Here is a 14,329-nt window from a genome sequence, read left to right on the forward strand (position 1 = left end):
CAGGCCCTGCTCTCACACAACCTGGGCTGAAAGCTGGCTCTGCCTCACCGACCGCCAGCCTGTTACCTGGAGCAAGCTAGTTACCTGTTTGCACCTTGGGGTTTTCAACTATAAAGTGCGACTGAAGTAGAACCCACCTCTTGAGGATTAAGAGATTAAATGGGTCAACACGCAGAAAGCTCAAACAACAATGCCTAGTGTAGAGTTAAGCTCAAAAAAGAAGCTCTCAGACTAATAACTGCAATAATTCTGTCCTAAACGATGATGACAACAGAAGCAAGAACAAAGTGCATGCCAGGCAAGCTCCTCCGTTCTTTACCTGTGCCCTGCTACTAGGGTTCCTAACACATCCACGTGGTGTGGGCACCGTGACTCTTGTACATGTTACAGAGGAAACGGGCGTGGAGAAGTGAACACACCATGAGCCATTCTCCAAGGGTCGCTCCCTGAAAGGAGAGCCCCGCCCTTTCCCTGGGTGCCTGTCCTCTCCCTGCCAGCCTGGCCTGCCCATGAGCTACCCTTTGCCGTCTCGGTCCCCATCTGGAGCTCTTTTGACCTCCTCTTCCTTCTCCTCCTGTGCTTTGGCATCCGTTTTATTCCTTAAACTTTGCCTCTGAGAGAAGTTTGGGAGGGATAGGGAGGGAGGAAGAGGAAGGAAAGGGCTGGTCCAGCACAGGGTTTCGAAAGGCAATGTGGCAGGGGCCCAGAAGTTCACTCCACTCCCCAGGTCCCCATATCCGCTGGGAGTGGCCTTGCTCGCCCCACCACAGTCTGAACAGATGTGAGAGCTGGGGCAGATTCCAGTCTAGTGCTGCTTCACCAGGCAATGCCGCGCCCTGCCCCGGGGTCCAAGAACACTGGGGCCAATACGAATTTCGTGCCTGCCGCCTGAATGCCAGAGGGCTGGTAATGAACTTGTGATCTTGTCTTCTTTTGTAGCTAAGAACTAGGTTAACCACTTAACCACTAACGACTTACCTATGCACTACGTTCTGCTCTCTCAATCAATTTGGCAATTAACACACACACATTTTTTTTGAGACAGGGTCTTGCTATGTCACCAGGGCAGGAGTGAAATTATGGCTCACGGCAGCCATCATCTCCCAGGTTCAAACGATTCTCCCACCTCAGCTTCCTGAGTAGCCGGGACTACAGGTGCTTGCCACCACACCCAGCTAATTTTTGTAGAGAAGGGTTTTGCTATGTTGTCCAGGCTGGTCTGGAACTCCTGGGCTCAAGAGATCCTTGCCTGCTTCTGCCTCCCAAAGTGCCAGGACTACAGGTGTGAGCCGCCACACCTGGCCTAATTTCTTAACGTGATTTTCTTCTGCATTCATCCCCAGAATCCCAGATATTACAGACCACTGGCTCTAGCTGCCTCAGTGACCAGACAGACCATCGTCCGCTGCTGCCTCAGTGCTCTTCGTGGTGTTCTTCATCTACCCCACATCAGGCCCCTGAACTTGGTGCTTCTGAGGCAGAGGTCCCTGACAGGGTCTAGGGTCTCTGCAAACTCTCTGAAATTTTATGAAAACGTATGTGTGTGATGTGCATGCAAAACGTTTTTGGTGACAGACCCTCAACAGTTGAAGAGCGTCACGTCGGACCTCTTTAGACAATCTGAAAGAGATACAAGTGGTAGTGGAAAATCACCGCATGAGAGCCCGGCGGTGCAGCAGTGACTTGGACCGCCAGGGAGAAATGAGAGCTGAGGAGTGAGGACACAGAGAAGAGGGAGGATGAAGGAGATAGTGCCTCCTCCCAGTCTGAACACACACACACACACTTGCATGCACACGCACACCAGCATAAACAGCAGCCAGGTGAGCCCGAGATCCTCTAGTCTTAGCTACCTTCCTGGGCACAGGTGACAATAGGGGAGGACCCAGTGGAGACTGGAGCCAGGAAGCCCCAGAGAATAGCCCTTGAGACCCCTAGGACTTCCCCTGCCTCCTGGGCATCTCACTCCAACCAGGACTGAGGCTGGAGGGCAGTGAGGGCACCGTTTTCCCCGCCCAGGGCAGACTCTGTCCCCTCAGCTGGGCAGAGGCCGTGGCCCATGTGTTCTCTGTCTATCCTGTCCCATGGACATCCCCGCACCTACCGATCTTATAGGCGCTACTGACTGTCTCACACTCTGTCACACCACAGTAATAACCCGAGGTGAGAATAGCGTGGGGACTGTCTTGGCCCTGGTATTCCTGGGCCCTTCCCTGGCAACGATGCACATCCCCAGAGGCTGATGTCTTGGCTTCTCCTGCCACAGATGGATCCACAGCCACAGCGCCATCACCTGGAACGTGGTCATCTCTTCTGCCTGCCTTCCCCTCCTACGTTGGGGGGAAGCGGTTTTGGGGAAAGGCACTGGCTCGATGTGCAGACACCAGCCAGGGCAGCTGGGTGAGGACAGAGGTTCCCTCTCCCTCCGTAGCCTGACCAGGCTTCTCGGGCACAGGCGTCGGGCACAGGCGTCAGGCACAGGCCTGCTCCTGGATGGGGCGCGGGGCCTCTCCTGAAACTCCCCTTATTCCTCCCCAGAGCTAACAGCGGGCTTCACTTCTGCTCATCTGGAAGTCGTCTTTCTGGTTCCTCTCTGTTGCTCTCTCTTTTCTGAGGTATGTGGGTGCCCCGTCCTTTCCCTGTCTCAGCCCCTCTCCCAGGCGCCTCCTCAGTCTGCACCCCAAGTCACACTTTCTCCCACACGCTCATCCTGAAAGGGTACCAGACGGAGAGGCACGGGTACACGCTTGGCAAATAGTTCCTCTCGGAGAAGAAAAACTGCATTTGACTTTATGAAGCACGCTGCTCAGATGGGCACCTCTCGAATCAGGGGCAATAATCCAGTGACTGAACATGCAAAACATTTAAGTAAGTTTTAGGAACTCTAACAACGGGCTATGAAGATGGCAAAGAAAGTTGAGAATACAGGGATTCAACTTTTCATTCAATACTTGGGGAAAAAAATCCTCCTCAAAACGAAGAAATTATGTACCAAACAGATGCGCAATATGCCTACTTGAAATTTAAGATTAAAAAAAAATATTTATAAGGAGAAGGGCATGAAAATTTAATTTAATGTTCACCTTAGGTAATTTTGTGTCTTATTGTTCATAGCAATTACCATAAATCTGCATATCAATAAGCATGAACAGATGTCAGTTGTTACAAGTGCTTGCCAATCAGGTCTGTTAAAAAGTGACAGATGGGTGGTTATAGAATGTTCTCATAAGGCCTATTAGCACATTCGCAGGAAGCGTCTGCAGTGCGGACTGCTGGAGACTCAGCTTGGGGAGGAACCAAGTTCTGCGTGGGTCTTTGTGGATGTACCAAGCACGCTTCACAACTCCAGGAGCGCCTCCAATTTGACATTCTCAGACCTCTGATACACTGTTTCTGCAAATGTCTTCCCTCCTCTCCACTTGTGCCAGACACCAAGACAGTCTTCTAAGAGAATAGATCTCAAGTTGATGAAAGAAGAGCTGCTTCACGGTTTTAAGCAAATATTTGCACTCTACAATTCTATTGTTACCTTCAAAACTTAGACCAGATATTCTGGAAGGGAATTACTACTTGCTTTACTCAGAATCAGAATGGAAACGAAGGCGTTTCCTCCTGTTCATCAGAAGATACTTCCACCGCACCTTCACAGCCTCTGTAATTGGTTTAGTAACAATTGTTTATCCTAGAAAAAAAAATTCCCCCTAACAAAGAAAAACTCACTCGTGATAAACTTGAGATGTTTTCCAGGGTGGAGGGAGGCAGCTTTCCTGTAACCGTCTCTGAAGTGCTTCCTAACAGTGTGGGGGCCGTGAAACACACCTGAAGGGGCTGAGGCACAGAGCACGGTTTGCCAGCCTGGGTTTGCATCGGTGAACTGGACCTGAAGCTTGGTCCTGCCACCTACTAGCTTAGTGCCTTCGGACAAGTCTGCTAACCTCTTTAAGCCTCAGTTGCCCAACCGTGCAGTGGGCTAGAGTCCCTACTTCATCAAGTTGTTGTGTATTAGGGAATTCTATATCCTAATCCTTGTTAGGTCACTGACTACTGCTGTGGTCTCACATTACTCATTTAACCTTTTCATCTTCCCTTTTTCCAATTGTAATGTAGTAACAAAGTGGTAGTCATGGCCTCAGCTTGCTATGAGGATAGCTGCATGATTTGTAAAAGGAGCTTTGTTAAAAGCAAAATGGTAAAACACTACCCCTCGGTTTTCTACTATGATGCTCTTTGGAGTTGATAGTTGTTACAAACAAATTAAAGGCAGAGAAGACACTTTCTCTTATTCCTTTTCTCTTTCAAGAAAAATCCAAGCTCTCAGCCCAAATTCAGACCCCAAGCTTCTGAGATTTCAGAAATTTACGGAACAAGTATCACTGCTGAGTGAGAAATGGACAAGTTTTTATTATAAATTTTAAGAGGGAAAAGAAAAACCAACCAACTCCAAGGAGGCACAAAAAGTAGATATAAAAGCCGTCAGTTTATCAAGGTATGTTCCTAATCCATTTTCTGCTTCTAAATTCCGTATTTCGTAAAGGTTCTCTTTGCTAAAAACCATAAAGCACACCTGAAGTTATTTTTAGTTTGAGGGGAAACTGGTAAGATTTTTTGGGAAAGAAAGTATAGCTGACGTCTCATTCAATTTTATTGATGCAACTACTTAGGAACCAGTCGTCTCAAATTTCTCTTTTTTTTTTGGTTTTATTTTCTCCTGAAACTGCAAATGTTTTACCCATATAAATGTGGCATTTTACACTCTAGCTATAAACCTTATCTCCTTAAGGACACACCGGGATGCTCTGAGGGTTGTTCACAACAAAATATTATTCGTTTCTGAAATCGGTTTTCGCTTTTTGGTGACAGTATTCCAGGCTGGACTGCTTGAATTTTAGATGCAGAGATCATTATATATACGTCCATGTAATACAGAAAAATTACATGTGAATTGTTGATGCGCCCACTCTAAGTAGGACACAGTATTCAGTCACTCAGTAAGCACTGTAACATCAGGTGGTGTCTGGGATAAATAACCTCTCGGGTTTCTTCAATCCCACTACCATATGCTTTCTATTGTATTTGTTTTGTTTTATGTTATACAAACTATCCCCAAATCCTCAACAACTCATTTGTAAAGATACTATCATTAGTTTAACATTCCTTTGGTCTATACAGACTGCTGAAGTCATATTTCTTAATTTAAAAACCGGGCATTTAACTTAGGCTCCACTGGGGATTTATGTCTGTTGAGTTAGAAATCTATTCACTCATCCACTCGAGGACACTCATGAGCAGCTCTTAGAGGGGTGAGAGCCGAGTCTGCCGGCCACTGGGTCATGCTCTCCTGGAGCACTGAAGAGTATCCACAGAGTATCCTGAAGCATTCAGGGAGGTGAGGGCAGAGGGAAGGAAACAAAGGGCTCTGGGGAATTCGGGAGAGAGGCGCCCCTCTCACATTTGGGGGAGCTGGGAAAGCTTCTCCCAGGAAGGAACCTCTATCGCCCATTCACCATGATCACTCCATAACAGGGGCACAGACTCATGGCAAGGGCAGAGGTAAGCCCCACTTCTGGGGCAAGACGAGAGAGCAGGAGAGGCCATATAAACTTTTCTCCACTGGTGGAAAAAGTACTCCAAACCATAATACTTCAAATACGCAGGAAGAGGAGACCTGACGATCCCTATAAATGCAAGGTATTCTTCACGGAGCCAACAGCTACACCTTGAAGACTGTGAATATTCCGAAGACTCTGAATACTCCACGTGATGGTAGGGAATGGCCTGTCCAGCGTTTGATTTCCTAGCCTATGTGGACTTAGTGTGATGAATTTCACACATTGAGGATTCAAGAAATTGATAATTCGGGAGGCTCAGAGCACATACGGATTGCCTTTAAATTAGCCATCTGCTCCTCGGCACCTTGTAAGGTGACTCCCAGATACCCTCAGTTTTCAAATGAGCACGCAGAGCGTGCAGGGGCTGGCATCCTGACCTGCGGCTGGTGCGGCACAGGCACACACATCCTAATGAAAGATGACAGGGCACGCTGTGCACCCGGGACACCACGCTCGGCAGCAGCCTCAGGACCCAGTGACCTTCTCTGCATAATTCTACTGTGGGAGTAGAAAAGCCTGAGGCCACCTCTAAGGAAAGCCCCTAATTTCAGATCCCGGGGAGTCCATACCATGCGAGAAAAGCAAATCTCCCATGGGCTGAAAGTGTGACACATTTTAGCATTTATTTTCGAGCTTGCAATCAGGAGGTTTTCTCTTTTAAAACACAGAAAATCCCCTGAATATTTTACTTGTCTCTCTCCAGCTCCTTTCATAGAATTAAAAATAAATTAACCATTCAATGTGATTCTTAGCTCCAAGGCCAGCTTCCCGAACCATATTCATAAAGACGCTGCTGAATGATTTAACTATCATTTCAAGTTATGTGTTATTTCTAATAATCCAAAAGCTATGTTACAACGGAACCAGGTGGCGGTGCCGATGGATTTAAAGCCCGACGATGAATTCAGTAGTGTTTTTACTGCGGGTCAAGGAAGACCGTCAGCTGATGAGTTTCCAGGAGCCGCGGGCCACAACGCCTGGGCTGCCAATCACACACCACACCCAGGGAGAGGCCCCCTTGGAAGTTGTTCCAGATTCATTCAAAGTGAAACAAGAAAAAACAAACAAACAAAACCCAAGGATACATATTTAAAAAAAGAAACAGCAGTATGGAAAAAAGGAGTTTTCATGGTGACAAAGAAAAGATGCTTCGTTCTGCACATGCAGGTTTCATTGCACTGATTCAGGGCGTCCTTGGTTAAAACAAACCATGCTTGGTTCTAATATGCCAAAAACCTGTTCTTCTCCTTGCCCTCTCCCCCCACCTTTTTGGAATGAAACAAGGAAAAGGCTCTCTGACCATTCCTCACGGCAGGTTAATGGGCACCTGTGTTCTGATTTATTGCACTTGCTGCCTTCCCTGGCCTCATGTTAGGTAGGGAAATCGGCACGGAAGGTGGCACGGCAGGAGTGACCTTTCGCTAATCACCGCACCTCAGTTACTACTGGCGCAGCTCATTAGAAGAAGGAATCCTTCAACGAGCTGGCTTTCAAATGCAGTCACACTTTGATTTTCTCGAGAACAAAGATTCTACTTTCACATAAAAGCTTCTGATGCACGATTCTGTCAACTGGGGCACTACAGTAAAAAAGCCACCCTGTTAATTGTCTGTCGTTATCAAGGGGCTGCAAACCGCATCAAAGATAGGCCTGCAATCCTGGGTTTCATTACGGAGGTCAGAACATTTTTATTGACTGTCTGTTATTAAAATTTTAGAGGGGTGTCAATCATTTGGCTGCCCTAGATACAGGAATCTGGATGGAAAGCCCCCAGTAATCAATCTTATTTATAAAACCAACAAATGACTAGTCATTTGTTGATATAGATGCCAAGCAGGATTTCTCAGCCCCTTCATTCTATAGCTGTCATGCACAGTGAAGGTGGGTGGGTAATCTAAGAGGTAGCAGAGACACTTCAGAGCAGGCGGTTCTAACGTTAACACCAGACAGAAAGCTAACAAGTCTGATCACCATTCTTGGTTCTCTTCCCCTGCTTCTTCTTTGTCCTCGGAACCAACCCCAAATTCTGACAATGGCATAGTCAAAAAGAGAGGCGTGCTTCCTGACTTACCTGCCATCTGTTGAATGCCGCTGAACGCACCCAGGTTGCTGGAGGAGGTGGCCTGCTGCAGGAGCTGCAGATGAATGCACAAGGACAAAGTCAGGGCTAGGTGGAGAAGGTGAGAGCAAAGGAACTCCCTCATTAAACTGGGGACAAATTCAGTTTACTTTGCATTTACAGGGTTGGCTGCTATTGCCTATTGATGGACTGAAGGTCCCCAGAGCTGGGGCTGTAAATCCATATTCATGTCTAATCTCTATTAAGAAACACAGACACTGGGGAAACTCACTAACACTGCTGCCTTAAAACAATTAATCAATTTACTCTTTTTAACAACCAGGTGTTAAATCTATTGAAACCAACATAGCGTGACTAATTATTTCTCTCTGTAGTCTAGCAGTTACCATAACTCATCTCTGTCAATCAGGGTCCATTCCCTCCCTCTCTTCTACTTTCCAGCACCGTTCAGCTTTCTTCATCCTTCATCAGAAGCACATGGGTTCACTGACTTTATGTTGGCACATGGTGCCAACATAAAGATCATCATGGTAACTATGAACACGAATGCATCTATTCACAGCTGTACAGCTGCAGCCACCACTACATGACCAAGCAAATGGGCAGCCGTTTTAAAAGGCCTCGCTGCAGAGTGAAACATACAGCTCGTCAAAACTTAGAACTATCTGGTGCTATGTGCGTCGAAGTCACGCACTGTAAATGTCAATCTTCAAAAACATTAATATACCTGCGAGGAAGTCTGCATTTTCCACTAGTGCTTTCAGGGCTGCATTTTTCCTGCCATGCGGAATGAGTGGGTTCCATGAGATAAAGGCATGGAGCCCCTGGGGTGCTGCTGGACTTGTCCAACTCAGCTGAACCGCAGGTTAACTTAGGTGAAAGACTGAGTGTTGGGCTGAACTTACGGATCTGCTTTTTGGTAAGGTAGACCAGTACAGATACAGTTAGCAGTGGCGCCAAGCATACAGTTATCTCCTATATTCAAATGTACATGGATACCAGAAACACAGATTTACCACATTTATTACTGAAATATTGTTGTCACACTATGTACTTAGGAAGAACAAGATTAATTCACTATTTTAAAAACAGCTTTCAGAGCCAGGTGTGGTGGCGCACATCTGTAATCCCAGGACTTTGGGAGACCAAGATGGAGGGGATCACTTGAGGTTAGGAGTTCGAGACTAGCCTGGCCAACATGGCGAAACCCCCATCTCCAGTTAAATTACAAAAATTAGCCAGGTGTGGTTGCATATGCCTGCAATCTCAGCTTCTTAGGAGGCTGAGGCATGAGAATTGCTTGAGCCTGGGAGACGGAGGCTGCAGTGAGCTGAGATGGTGCCACAGCACTCCAACCTGGGCAACAGAGTGAGACTGTCTCAAAAAAAAAAAAAAAAAAAAGCTTTCAGAATTGATTTGAGGCTCTGTGAAATAAGCTAGAACACTGTTCCTCTGGGGAAGTCCAGGTCTTTCCAGTTTGATATGAAAAACCCTACACATGGATATGGCTCGAAAATGGATCCTAATTGAGGTAACAGCACCAAGCAGTGTGGAATTATCAGTGGCTGATTCCAGCAGTCCCTAACCTTTTTGGCACCGGAGACAAGTTTCGTGGAAGACAATTTTCCCACAGACCAGGGGTTGAGGGGAAGGTTTTGAGATGAAACTGCTCCACCTCAGCTCATCGGGCATTAGATTCTCATAAGGAGCACGCAACCTAGACCCCTTGGCATGTGTACTTTAGAACAGGTTCGTGCTCTTAGGAGATTCTGAGGCTGCTGCTGACCTGATGGGAGGTGGGACTCAGGCAGTAATGCTCACTGGCCTGCCGCTCCCCTCCTGCTGGGCAGTCCGGTTCCTAACAGGCTGTGGACTGGTACCGGTACTCAGCCCAGGGGTTGGGGACCCTTGGCTGATTCAACTCAAGCCTCAGGTACAATGATATTACGGGACTTCATACTATCAGGTACTAAAACCAAGAAAAGTCTGTGTTGAGTCATTCCTCTCCCTTCCTTGCCCACACACATATTCTCACACACACAGAAAGAGGAAGAGAGCGGGGAAGAGGGGGTGGGAAAAGCTAGGGACTGTCCACTGTAATAGTAAGGCCTTATTTTGGTTTCATCTGTTGGGTTTCTCATTCTCTTGCACTTATCAACTCCAACGTCCTCCTCATATTCAATGTTTTGAAATTTTAAAAATTAAGCTAGCCTTGAAGATGTTTAGAGGAGTTAAAAACACTTATTGAGGTAAGTGGAAATACCTGGAGTGTCATTAAACCACCACCCAGGATTACTGCCATGGATAACCAACCTCTGGTGAGCCAGGGTCAGCATCTACCACTCAAGGTAGCTAAGGGCTCTTTGAGAGAAAGGACTTTTCAGCTGAAAGGGAGTAGAACAAACACGGCCAAGAAAGAATCACCCGTGGCAGAGGGAAACGTAGTGAGAGCTTCTAACAACATGTTTCTATAAATGAAGCTGAGATTTACTCTCCTTCACGTACACAAACAATTTGCAGATGCGGTCCCAGAAACATGTGCCAGAGATTTCTGTGAGCCGTGGGGGCACAGGGGATGTGCTAGAGGACAGAGTGGACATGTGTCTCAGTAATGGTGGATGGGGGAAGCCGGACTCTTAGAAAGCACAGGAAGGTGAATGAGCATGATGTCAGCCTCGGACAAAAATTCTAGTACACAGAATCGTCTGTGAGCATCTGAGCAACACACATTTGTGGAAAACAAATGTCAAGCTAGACTCATTTCTTTTTTAAAAGCAATTTTTAGACTGATAAGTCAAGAAAAAAATGGCAGAGCAAATATAGATTCTGGCAAGACAGCTGACAAAATCTCTCATGATATCTTCAAGGACAAGGTAGAGAAATGGACAGAAAGTGATGGGAACTTGAGCCAACGCTTTTGCTAACAGCACAGAGGAAGACAGGAAAAGGATGCTTCTCATTCATTCATCAAATATGTACTGAAGAGTTACTATATACCAGACCCCACTGGGCACTGGGGGTGGGGCAGCTAAAAAGATGAAGGTGACCCACGGCAGCACCCAGAGTCCTCAAAGAGGCGGTATGGCCAGCCAGCGGGACACGCAGGGCTGAAGCCCCATTGGCCACTAGCAGCTGGTTGATTCTGGGTGGTGTTATGTAACATCTTTGAGTCTCCCTTTCCTCATCTGTCCTACAAGCTGGATAATCTCACCTTCCAAGGTGGAATAGGGAGGATAATTTGACGCAATAGCACAACTTCTGCTACAAAGTAAAGCTAATGGGTGACAGGATCCCAAGAGGGATAGTTAAAATGTAAAATGACAGAATGAGGACCCAATACATGTAGGGTACACACACACACACACACACACACACACACACACACACAGACCCTCTGAGGCTGGAATAAAAGGCCCAAATCCATAATATGAAATTATATTAATAAATGTGAAGTCCAACACTTATGTTCCAAAGCAGAAAAATGGGGTAGAAGAGCACAATTTAGCAGTAATTCAAATAAAAATAAAATCTTTAGAGTACTGGCTGCCTTCCAGCCCGCATCTGCCATGGTTACTACAAATGCTGCTCTCAAGCTCCAGTCAGACGCCCTCAAGTCCACACTAGGGGTTACTACTCTGTCCTGGTCAGATCTCGCTGTGGGGACTGTCTTAAATTCTGGTCACTGTGTTTCAATAAAGACACCGACAAAGTGAAATGGAGAGCATGAGTAAACAACCAGAAAGCTCAAGTTCAGACACCATGAGATGTCAGGAATGGCTGAAAGAACTGGGTCTGTTGAGGCTTGAAATAATAGAATTTTGTTGGTTTCAAATAGATGAAGTAAGAAACACTTGATTTCATCAACCTGGTTCCACTGCAAAAAGCCAGGATCGTGGAACAGAAGTTCTGGGCGATTTCTCCTGACGTCCTGCTGCGGCAGACCCTGACCTGACAAGGATGAGCCCGCCAGCCCAGTGGCCTCCCTCTCGTGACATCATCAGCTGCATATCTTCTAACTCAGGGCGTTGGGGTACCTTTCAAACACGGGTTAGAAGTTTAACCTGTGGGACTTTGCCCAGCCTACATCAGGCAGGAATTCAATTAATCCTGTTCTTAACAGAATCATTCTAACTTGGAAAAATATCCTGCATAAATGCTGATTTCAGTAATTCCCCGAGACTGAAAATGTACTGAAAACGAATGCCTCAGCACAGGGAGGGGAAAAGTCAGTTTGCAGAGTTTCCGCGGGTGAGGACCACACTGGCATTGCCCAGCACTTACCGCCAGATACTGCGGGGTAAGTCCGCCCAGCCCCGTCAGGTTCCCCCAGGTGGCAGTGTTGAGCTGCTGCATCTGCTGAGCGAGCTGCTGCTGGAGGCGCCTTTGCTCTTTGTCCTTCTGAGTGTCAGCAAACTTCACCACGATAGGTGAAGAGCAGCCCTGTGGTCAGACACATTGGAAAGTGGAGAGGGGGTTACAGGCTGGCGGAATCCGCTCACGACACTCAGCACCGGAGCTACCTTTCTGCACTAGGCTGGAGCACATGGAATGGGCTGAAATGGTTTAAAATGGTTTGATATTCCTCCTTCTTCTCTGAACAGTACCATCAACAGAAAATTCCAGATACTGCCAGTAGTTTCTTTGGGGGATCTGGTGGTCGGTGAAGTCACTTGCTTTCTTGCTCTGATTAGAAACTGCCTCTCCTTCTCTCTTCCTGTGTCTTCCTTCAACCTTGCAGGACCTCCTTACCGACAACAGACCCTTCCAAGGTTCTTTAATTGAGCTTCACGGTTTGCTCGTCTTAAAGACAGACTTGGCTTTGTGTGTCTGCCCGTGTCCACAGATGGATAGAGGACAAAGGGGACAATCTGTAATGGGAATGGCCACGTCTCTCATTCATTTATCTTTTACTCTTTCCCATTTTCAGTTATGTACCTGTGAACTTTGGGATTGTGAAAATCCTAGCGACCCAGCAATCATAGGGAGAAGGGCTTCCTTTTAGTTATGTGGATGAGGGCAGGAGATATTCAGAGAACACAGGCATTCTCCAAAGTAACCGTTCACGTTTTCAGAGAGGCCTCTTCCCTCAGCACAACTGCTCTACCCTCTACCCGCCATCCCTGGAGCTGGTGCAAACCCAAAAAACAGAAGCACATTCTAGCCAAAGGAGATAGACCGTGAACAGCAGACGGAGGAGTCCACTTGGCTTCTTTCTCTAATGAACCTCACCATTCTAGCAGCTTCTTTCAGTTTTAATTTCCTTTAAAAGGCAAGGAATAGGGGTAGTGAGAAAGAAATGGCCAAAGGTCACAGAATTCACTTCCGAGCTAGATAAAATCATCGGGGATAATAAGGGCCTAACACTCCAAGCACGAAGACCTCCTTTCCAAAGCACCTTTGCAACATTTGCCACTTGGTAAGTAACTCAGCAGAAGTCTCCACCTCCTTCCCCAGCCTCTTCTTCTCCTTTGTGTGGCTTGCCTACACATTTCATCACAATTAAAGCTGTTCAATTTTGCTGAGGTATAAAGAAGTAATTCTACCCAAGTGATTAAAATAAAAACTTTTATTGAAACTCAGCATGATAATAGACCTCTCTCTCTCTCTCTCTCCTCTCAGAAATGCTATATTCCTATTTAAATGAGATTCTCTGTTCCATTCCCTTTGGGTCATGTTGCTCTTTTCTGGAAAACAAACGCATTTATTTTTTTCCTTATCACCTTGAGTAGTTATTGGGGTGCAGTTCTGAATACATGAGGATATCATGTCTGTTAATAAAAAAAGTGAGAAAAATGAGATGAATATGTCAGTGTTAAACTTCCAGCCTATTGGTCTTCAGCTCTGGTAGGCCAAGTCATGGTACAGAATGTTAAATGTCAGTAAATTGCACAAAAATAGTATTTCCATCATTTAAAAAAAATTTGTAATTCATTTTTCTGTATCTGTTCCATGTTTCAGTATTTCACTTAAAAGAGAGCAACATACTTTGAAGATTACGTAGACAGGGGGTTTTGCATGGAAAAGGGTTGTCATTGTTCCATCAAATTTGTTCCATAACAAATTATAGCATCTCTCCTAACAGAACATCTATTTTTTTCTTCCTTAAATAGTAAAAAATGATATAAAAGCAGAAAATTAGGCCAATGATTATAGCTTAAAAAATAATTTTTTAAACCATGAAACACAGGGCAGGGATAGAGTGAAGGCAAGTGGAGAAATAAAAGGCACGATATAAAATTAATTGTTTTTAAGACCTTGTTCTTTCAACATTCACGTCATTGTGAATTAGGTAATACATCTTGGTTAAAGATACATGCCAGAGTCCTGGAAATAATGTAATTAGCTAAAAAATAAACAACGTTAGTCAAACAATTATAATGTGACTGCATAATGTATAACCTCCTATTTAAATGCCAATTAAAAAAAAAACTAAACAAGAAATTTAAGTGTCAGAGGGCTCCTCTGTGTAAGCATGAATGTCTGGTTTTAAAAACAAGTACACCAAATTTGGTTTTTAAATAATAGAGATATTAATAATAAAGGATCAAGGGCTTAGGAATAAATATGCCCCAGTGGTCAAACCAACTCTTTCCATGATGGGAACCTACTGTTTCTCAGCCTGGTTCATGCCCAGTTCTGC

General features: G+C 45.7%; 1 protein-coding gene across 1 annotated transcript in view; it reads right to left on the bottom strand.

Moving 5' to 3' along the window:
* Window positions 1-14,329, bottom strand: part of CELF2 (CUGBP, Elav-like family member 2) — a 124,619-nt gene that overhangs the window by 52,755 nt on the left and 57,535 nt on the right. Inside the window, exons 5-6 of the mRNA XM_011974900.1 lie at window positions 11,971-12,129; window positions 7,681-7,744 (exon numbers count right to left, since the gene is read on the bottom strand). Of these exons, the coding sequence (XP_011830290.1) occupies window positions 7,681-7,744; window positions 11,971-12,129 (223 nt within the window). The remainder of the gene's footprint in view (window positions 1-7,680; window positions 7,745-11,970; window positions 12,130-14,329) is intronic.

This window comes from Mandrillus leucophaeus, unplaced genomic scaffold, assembly GCF_000951045.1.
Source record: "Mandrillus leucophaeus isolate KB7577 unplaced genomic scaffold, Mleu.le_1.0 Scaffold15, whole genome shotgun sequence".
NCBI lineage: Eukaryota > Metazoa > Chordata > Mammalia > Primates > Cercopithecidae > Mandrillus > Mandrillus leucophaeus.